The sequence below is a fragment of the Echinops telfairi genome, unplaced genomic scaffold, assembly GCF_000313985.2.
Source record: "Echinops telfairi isolate 266 unplaced genomic scaffold, ASM31398v2 ScPeMD7_7458;HRSCAF=8496, whole genome shotgun sequence".
Classification (NCBI taxonomy): Eukaryota; Metazoa; Chordata; class Mammalia; order Afrosoricida; family Tenrecidae; genus Echinops; species Echinops telfairi.
Window position 1 is genome coordinate 13,297,617 of NW_022111358.1, and position 9,606 is coordinate 13,307,222.

General features: G+C 38.5%; 1 protein-coding gene across 9 annotated transcripts in view; it reads left to right on the top strand.

Annotated features, from left to right (window-relative positions):
* BCAS3 (BCAS3 microtubule associated cell migration factor) overlaps window positions 1-9,606 on the top strand; it is a 550,239-nt gene that overhangs the window by 163,337 nt on the left and 377,296 nt on the right. For all 9 annotated transcript variants that reach the window (XM_045299618.1, XM_030888097.2, XM_004706992.3 and 6 more), the window contains exon 14: window positions 6,717-6,850. In XM_045299618.1, coding sequence (XP_045155553.1) covers window positions 6,717-6,850 — 134 coding nt within the window. The remainder of the gene's footprint in view (window positions 1-6,716; window positions 6,851-9,606) is intronic.

A 9,606-nucleotide genomic window follows, 5' to 3' on the forward strand; every position in this document is an offset into this window, starting at 1 on the left:
CTCCAAATGAGGTCATCAAGTTGTGACCTGATTAACAGGCTAGACTCCACCCCTGTACTTCAAGTTGACATGAAATTATTTGACTACCACAACCATATAGCTGGACAGATTTTACTTTTATTTGATGTGTTTACATCTGACCACCGTTTGGCTTTGAATTTTTTATCGTTTTTTTCACGGGGCTGGGTTGCTACTTAAGTTTTAACTTAGTTGCTTTGTTTATCCCTCACATCCTCCTTTTCCCCTGTATTCTGTTGTAGAGCCATCAAGTTTGTCTTGTCATCCACCCTTGATTTTGGTTTTCATAAAAGCCTAAACTGTATTGTATTTTTGATTGCACAAATATTAAGTATACACCTTGGTGAATTTTTATTTTATTTTATTTTATAAGGGGGGTACCAAAAAGGCCCCAGAATGACACTAGGTGAGGGGAGTTCTGTGGTACACATTTTTCCTGATAGACAAGCATCAAGCAACTATCTAGGGTATTGCCTGGGAAGGTTCTCTTCACAGTGAATTTTTTCATAAAAGCAGTTTCACCTGAACCTCGATTTTTGTGAAGGCTGAGTTAAGAGAACATTCTGAATGGACAAAAAGGTCAAATCATAGTGCATTTGGAGTTTGTGCCACCTCCCTCATGAACCCTTGAAAATTTATAATTCTTATTATTTTGTCACTGTCCGACGTCTCCCTTCACCCACTTTTCTGTTGTCCGTCCCCCAGGAGGGGCTTATATGTAGATCCTTGTAATTGGTTCCCCCTTTCTACCTCACCTTCCCTCCACCTTCCCGGTATCGCTATTCTCACCACTGGTCCTGGGGGATTCATCTGTTCTGGATTCCTTGTGTTTCTAGTTCCTATCTGCCATCCTTTCCTAAGCTTTATGATAAGCCTGAAATTTAGGTAGTTCAAATTTTATCCTTTGTTTTTTAAAACTATGTTGAGAAGTCAACATGTGTACTAATGTGCTGGACACAAATGATGTATGTACGGATTGTGATGAGTTGGATGAGCCCCTAATAAAATGACTCTGGTTCCTAAATGCTTTTCTCCACCCACTATCATGATCCCAATTCTACCTCACAATCAGGCTAGACCAGAGGATGTACACTGATAATATCAATGTCACAGATAATTATTGCTAAAAGTTCATAATAAGGCACACATTGCACAAAAGTTAACAGGAATTCGCGAAGTTTAGAGAAGGAACATGAAAGTGAGCTGCCATGAACACGAGCAAGAAAGAGAAATAAGTATGTTTTGAATTCCAATGTTTGAGGACATGAAAGTGAGCCATCTCGTTGGAGATTTTTTACAAAGGATTTCCAAAAATGCATACGAACATTCCATTTATCTTTTCATTCCATTTTCCCACAAATGTATGGAAGCCCCAAGCTTCTGCCCACCGAGTTGATTCCGACTCAAAGCGACCCTATAAAACAGAGCAGAAGTGCCCGTGTGGGTTTCTGAGACCAGAACTCTTTACAGGAGGAAAAAGCAGCATCTTTCTCCTGTGCAGCAGCTGGTGGTTTTGAACTGCTGAGTTTGAGCTCAGCAATCCAAAACTAACTAATTACAACTTTTGGAACAAATCACTTTTTTCCCCCCCAATTTGGTAGTGTTTGTTTCACTGCCTTTAAATGTTGGGAAGCATGAGTTTGAGAAAGAATTAATATGTTCTCGGCTAATCGGGAGCCCTGGTGGCAACAGTGGGTTTTGTTTTGGGTTGCAAAGCACAAGCTCAGCAGGTAAAACTGAACAGCCCCTCATCCAGAGAAAGATGAGGGGCTGTCCGTTCCCATCAAGTTTCACAATGGCAGACACCCAAAGGGCCAGTTCTGGCAGTTCTGTGGTGTCCTCGTGGGTGGCTATGAGTTGGGAAGCAGTGTTTTATGCTCTCTTTGGAAGAGTGTGAATAGCTGGTGATTTGTCTTGCAATTCCCATGTGTGCACATGTTAAAGAACCATACAATTAGGTAGGTGTTATAAATAGGATATGGTGAAAAAGACAGACCCACTCATGTTTCCACGATTTTACAGCATATGCACAGTGGAGATTTGCTACTCTTTAATTTTGCCTTTTAGGCGCCGGCGCTGACGCCCAGTTGAAAAGACTTCTTACCGTTCTCCTGAGGCCACAAAAGCCTTAATGTCAGTCTCTAGCTCCCTCAGATTTTGAAGAACGCTGTGTACCGTGAGGAGCCTCAGTCTCCACCCTTCAGGCTAAAGCTCATCTATCAAACTTGAGGCTGAGAGTGAGAGAGAGGAAGCTTCCAGATAAACATACAGCAGCGCCTAAACAGCTAATCGCTCTAGGCTTCCGCTTCCAGGCCCTATAATTAGAAGTCCTGCTTTTCCTTGTATTCCCAGATGACGCAAATGCTTTTTGTGGCTTGGCACCTCTTTTGGGGCGTGGGTTTAGTTTATGGCCTGGCCAGAGTCTGGTTTAGTCTTCTGATGCTGCATAAATAGTTCTCAAGCCACAGTCTACTCTGTACGAGTTTTTCCTTTTATGTATATGTGCTTTTTAACTTGTTTTCTTGAAGAAGAAGGAAAAAAAAAAAAGCTGGTTATTTTCCCCAACAGAATGTGTGCAAAAGAGGAAATTGTAAAGTAAGAGAAAGCACATGACTCCATGATCCCACAGTTTTCCTTTCTCTCTGCTCTTCCAATTGTGACATTAGTTTAATGGTTACACAGTGGAATCACAACATATAAGTGGAGCTGTGATCATTCAAACTTTATGATAACCCAGTCAAAAGTATAGAGTAGTGGGAAAAAAACTGCCCATAAAAGGCAAATGGAGCATACATGTTAATCTTACAGATTTATTTGAAAGCAACAGTTAGAGGGAAAGAACACAGTGTACCAATGTGCTGACGCCACCCCCCAAACCCCCTCCAAACTCACTGCCCTCAAGTTGGTGCCGCTCACAGCGACTCTCTAGACAAGGTCCAAGCGCCCTGTGAGTGTTTGAGACCGTTGGCAGATGTAGAAAGCCCAGTCTTTCTCCTGAGGAGGGCCGGGAGGTTCTAAACTGCTGGCCTTGCAGCTCGTACCCCAATGCGTAACCACGGTGCCGCCAGGGCCTCAACTGATGCCATCACCAGGTGCAACATGGGAGGTAGCTTACAGAAACTGTTTTAATGCTAAAACGTAGATCTCAAGAGTGGCACTTTTCACTATCTGAACTACAGTCTTTTTGAAGGAGTCAGGATACATGGATCAAGTGTGATTTTTTTTTTTTAACTTTGAAATAATGTCTAGTGCTGTAGTCACTTAAATTAGCCAGGCAAAAAAGCAAAATTAAATGTTTTGTCTTTTCCTTACTGCTTATCTTATTTTTTACATAATTTGATTAATATATTTTATACTTCTTTTAACAATGCACGTGTGTGTGTGAAAGATATAACCTTGTGAAAATCTTTATTTTCATAATGGAATTAAACTATAAATCAGTACTTGATAGATGTAAAATCCATAAATATTTGAAAATGAAATACCACACTATTTTAAACTGAATGTAAATTTAAATGTAGGTGGCACATGAAAATTTTTTGCAGTGTATCTAAGGCAATCTTAGAGTGATGTTTCAAACCAATAAAGAGAGAAACAAACCATTGTCTGTGTGAGAGACAATGGCAGACACATAATATTAAGCATTTTTCAAAACTCAGAAGTTTCTAATACCAAGCAAAATCCTAAAGTAAATGATGAACTTTAGCTGGTAATAACATGTCAATATTGATTTGTCTGCTGTAACGAATACAGAGGACTGGGGTGGGGGAACACATATTGGAGCTCTTAACTTTCTGTAAAACGTTTTTGTAAACCTGAACTGCTAATATTCTGAATGAAAAAGTGTACATCACTAAAGATACCCTATACAGATATAAATGACTTTTGCCTATAAATTTTAAATTTTAAACAAGATGGACAAATTTTTTAAATAACAGAAGCTATCACAATTAATCTAAAAAGAAAGAGACCACTGGATTGGTTTCATTATCTGTTTTGAAAAGGTATACACACACACACACCCCGCTGGCCCCTCTCTTCCCCCTACAAAGCCAATAGATTTACTGGCAAGTACTTACACTTAAGAACCTAATAGTACAAATTCTAAATGCTCTCTTCTAGAAAATCAAATTTCTTTTGCTTAAAACACGAGTCCATTTTTTATGGTCTCTTCTGTGCTTTGAGTTCTGTTCCACTCCTTTCCCTCACTCCCTCGGGGACCTGTTCATGTGATCGTTTTCAGACCATGGGTAGTGGTAGCTAGGCACCATCTAGTTCTCCAGTTTTCAGGGTTGTAGTGACTGATGTTTGCAGGTCCATCAATCAACAGGTCTAAATGTTTCCATATTTAAATTTTTGTTCATATTTTTAATTTTCATTATTCTTCTTTCCTCCGGACAGGGAAAGACCAATAGTTACATCTTAGAAGGCTGCTCCTGACTTCATTTCCATGAAGGAGTACATTATTTTCTTACTCGGTATCATCAGATTTGCTTTTAAAACTTGCTTGAGACTGTCCTCCTAGCACAGAGACAACCATGTAATGAAGGCTTCCATGTTGATGTGTCCCTGCTGGTTCAGACTAAGAAACGCCACCTGCAAACATTTTTATTTTACATTTGTGCCCACCTGTTTTCTTCCTGCGTCTTAATGGAGCTCCCTTTCTTTCAAATGCCTGAATTATCAGCCTAGCCTTTTTCCTTGTTGCCCACCTTTGCTTAGCATCATCTGTACTCTAGTTTGAGGGGAGCAGTTTAAAATTATATTGTAATTGTTAGAAAAGCAGACAATTCACTTAGGTAAATCCAGCTATTTTTATGTCATGCACACCCACACACCCAGTATTACCATATGCTGTATTCTATATTTGTTAAATAAGAATGTATGATAATGTTCCAAGGAGGGCAATTGTTGTGTTCATTGTTCTGTTGTTAACAATGTAAAATGATAGCATGTAAATAGGAATAAAGAACACAGATGGATTTTATGGTGAGAATATGAGCTGGGGTTTGGGTCAGGGGAAGAGTCAGCGTTCACGGAGGATTGCAGGTAGCATCTTTACAGCACTATGTTTGACAAAGTGTTGTGGCTACTTTCCCTTTCTGGTACACAGACTAGACCGTTTTTTCTTCCTTCCTCGATTTCTCACGTGAGATTTTTATTGGTTTATGCCTAGCAGTTTACTTCTGGAAAGCAGTTTTCTGGCTCTGCATCTTCAGTGTAATTTCCATCCCCCCCCAGTTATCTTTCTAGCCCTTTCAGGTCATGCAGAAAAACAGTTGTGGGCTTTCTATTTCTGACCACCTACAACCCTCTGAGCCACCCTTTACGAGAGCTGATTGAGGCTTCCTAGTCAAGCTTGCTGAATTATTATCTTTATTACCGGAGCTTAGAGTAAACACTTTCAAAAGCCTGCCTAGGTGTGACATGGTTTTAGAACTGAAGACTAAAACCATTATTTTTAAGCAGGCCTTCCAATTTCCTTCACGGTTTGACCCAGCTGACCACTCCCTAACAGTTGTTCTTGTGCTTCTTCCTCCCGTTTTCCAGAATGCTTTTTCTCCTCTGCATTTGAAGTTTGCATCACATCACCTCTATCACACCTTTGTCAACTCCTCTGACTGTGTGTTCTTTGCTGTGCCCTTTATTCGTACGTGTCTTTATTATTGTACCTCACAGGACTGTGAGCTTCTCTCTTAGTCATTATCTTTGCAAGCCAGTTTCGGGCTTTGAGAGGCACTAGATGAATGTTTGCTGGGGTTCTGATTAAATACCAAAGCTGTTTTTCTTGTTTACATTTCTCACTCATAAGCTTGCTAAGTTCTAGTTCTAATGATATTAACAAATAAACTTCAAACTTCTGATACATTTAAAATTGTATGCACTTCTATGGGTTGAGATATCAGCTACTTATATGATCTGATTTTCCTTATAAAATTATTTAACCAACTTGTAGTACTGGAAGTGTGATGATTTATGACATTACTTTGATAACTAAGATAATGTCAATTTACACTAAATGGAAATGATGCCCCAGTTTGTTTGTAGCAGTCTTCTTATCTACTACTACCTAGAGCCAGATTTTATAGAAGCTAATGCATCCCATTTACTATCAATAATTGTGGTTTGATCTTAAAATAAACCTGTTTTCCTAGTAAAGCTTAGCTATATATTATTAGGGATAATAATATAGAGCTTTTCCATACAAACCGTATTAATATGTTAGTTTTGTCTGGTTTCATTTATTCATAGCTGTGTGTCAGGGATGCGTTTCTTAGCCTCTTTGTGCCCCAGTTTATTTATTTGTCTGAGTGATACAGCAAAAAGAGTATTGCTATATAATCGATGGAGCGCTAAGAATGTTTCTTGTATGTGAACCCATTCATGTTAGCAATTATTATTGTCCTACCGATTTGCTTCAGTTGTTTCATTTTGTCTGTTATTGCTAATTCCATAATTCTCCTTTTAATAATAACCTAACTCTCAAAAACAACCCATGTATCTACATATACATACGGTCTTCTCACTGTGCTTATTAGCTTGTTAGATTGACATATGGAAAAAAAACATTTTGTTTAATTATAAGGCATTAATTTAAAAAACTGCTTGCATCTTTGACACCATTTTACTTGTTGTAGTATATGAAAGCCTGATGTCCACATCTATTTTTATTTTGCCATTTGTTGTATTTCTTCCAGGAATGCTTTTAGTTACAACAGATACACTTGGCCATGACTTTCATGTCTTCCAAATTCTGACTCACCCTTGGTCCTCATCACAAAGCGCAGTCCATCATCTGTATACTCTTCACAGGGGAGAAACTGAAGCCAAAGTAAGTTGTATCTTTTTTTAGAAGATCCTTTTATGGGTGTGGTGGTCGGGGGGGTGTAATCTAATTTAACCAGTTGTTTGTATCACATTGGAGATCAATGCTATTATTAGTGAGAAAATATTGATAAAGTAGGATAAATCAATTTTTAATAAGATTGGTAATAAGGAAATATCCATTTTACTGAAAGTTAGAATTTCCCCCCCTACCGTTGCATTTATTTATTTATTTACATATCTCTCCTGCCTCCAAGAAGGAATTCTGATTTATTTATTTGATTTATTTATTTTTAGTCATTTTGTTGAGGGCTCTTACAGCTCTTATGACAATGCATACATCCATTATGTCAAGCACATTTATACATATATTGCCATTGTCATGTTCAAAACATGTCTAACTGAAACCTGTAAATTTCAAATGATTGTTGACTTTTTGTCACCCATTACTGCCATTCACAAAGTTATGCATGTGAAACGGATTTGCATGTTTCTTTCTTCATTGTACATATTTGATTCTCCAGTTATATTGGAAATCTTACATTTTAGCACTAAACAAGTTTCCTAAAGTATCACCATTGGACATTTTTTCAAACCAGATGTTACTGGGTGAGAAAGCACTGCAAAATGGAATTTTAGCCGCTACACCGGTATCTTTCATTTCTTCTAGTTTTCTCATCAAGCAAATAAAAAATTTGTGTAAATTTTAACTTTATTTGTGATTAATTATGATACTGAAATTTTTAGTTACTATGATGTTTACACTTAACAACTTAAATTTTAGTAATCAGCTTAAATTGATACCATTTTATCTTTACAGCATGCAAAATGTTATACGTGTACTGCTCCTTTCCCTTTGTGTAGTTTTACATCAAACATTATATCTCTATTATCTGCATAATAGCATATCTCAGTATTTGTCTTTTTTCCTGTGGAATACCAACTGCATATTTGAAATATTATAAAATACAATTTATGGTAAATGACAGCAAAACTGTGTTGTTTGCTATAAAATTACCCCTTATACTTGCCTATGCAATTTTCTTTACAGAGATCTTTCTTTTCTGCATATTTCTTTAAACTGTTGTCTATTGTCCTTTCATTTCCGCCTTAAGACCTTTCTTTAGCATCTCCTGCAGTGTATGGGAAAGAGCCTGTTGGTGTCGTGGTGATGGGGAGGTCAGTAGTTTGAAACCACCAGCCCCTGTGTGAAAGACAACACTTCCATTCCCATAAGGATTGAGTCTCAGTAACTCATCCGGGCACTTCTTTCTACCCTGCCCTAGAGTCACCATGAGTCAGCGTCGACTTGATGGTTTGTTTGTTGGTGGTGGTTGGTAGGGTAGGGATAGTTCATCACAAACTCCCACAGCATTTATTTATCTGGAAATATGTTAATTTCACTTTCATTCTTATGGTTTTGTTGGATAAGAAATTCTTAGTTGACAGGTTTGTTTTGTTTGTGTGTTTTTTAACATTTTCAATGTGTTATTTTACTACTTTTTGCTCTCTGCGGAAGAGATTGGCTCTTGTCTTATTGAGGATTCGTGTATGGGACAATTTGCTTCTCCCTGGACGCTCTCAGGATTTTCGATCTCTGGTATTTAAGAATGTGATTTGCTATGTCTCTGTTGGGATTTGTACATTCTTCTTGGTGTTTACTTTAATCATTAAGATGCTCTAGATTTGGCCATTATTGCACTAGGTTGATTGCTGCAGAAGATCTCTTCAACGTTTTGAAGAGCAGGGATGCTGCTTCTAGAGGACTAAGGACGCCTGACCCAAGTCTCATGTACTTGTGAGAGTTGGACATTGAATTAGAAATCCAAGTAAAAATCAGTGCATTTGAACATGATGGTGGCAATGAATATTGACAGTACCATGGGCTGTCAGAAGAACAAACAGGTCTGCTTTGAAGGAAGTACAGCCAGAATGGTCAGTACAGGAAAGGATGGCGAGACTTCCTCTCATGTACTTTGGACCTGCTATCAGTAGAGACCAGTCCCTAGAGAAGGACATCATTCTTAGTCGAATGTCTGGGCAGTCAAAAAGAGGAAGACCCTCACCAAGATGATGGATGGACACGCAACAATGAGCTGAAGCATAAGACAGTTCTGAAGGTGGTACTGGAGTGGGGCTTGTTTTTATGTTTTCTGTTGAAAATAGCGTTTCTGTGAGTCAGAACTAACTTGATGGCACCTAACAACTAACAACAGCAGATTTGACTGTTGGGAGGTCATTAACTTGGCATCTGTGTTCTTTTGACACATCGCCATCATTTTTCTCCAGCACGTTCCAGCACAACTAAATTGCGTATTGTAAATTTAGCCACTACTTGATTTGGTTTCTTCTGCATGTAAGTTTTAAATTAGATGTTAACAAGTTAAACAAGGTAGAAAGTATTTTAGGTGAATATATAATTACTCTATAGAACTGAAAACATAATTTTTCTTTTTTAAACTTTTTATTATGAATTGAGCAAAGGTTTACCAAGAAGAACATAGTTTACATTTAACAATTCATGCACTTTCCTCCTCCGCTCATCCATTGCCATCCCCTCGCAATGCAGCGCCACTTTTCCCTCTTCCCTGTGCTTACCTCTGAGCTTCGCCCTGGAGTAAATCCTACCCTTTTGATCTTAAATGGTACATGGCGGTGAGTTCAATTCCAGACCTGGAGGGTAAAAACCATAGTCTAGGGCAGGGGTCCTCAACTAGGCCCGCGGGCCACATGCGGCCCGCCGAGGACATTTATCCGTCCCGC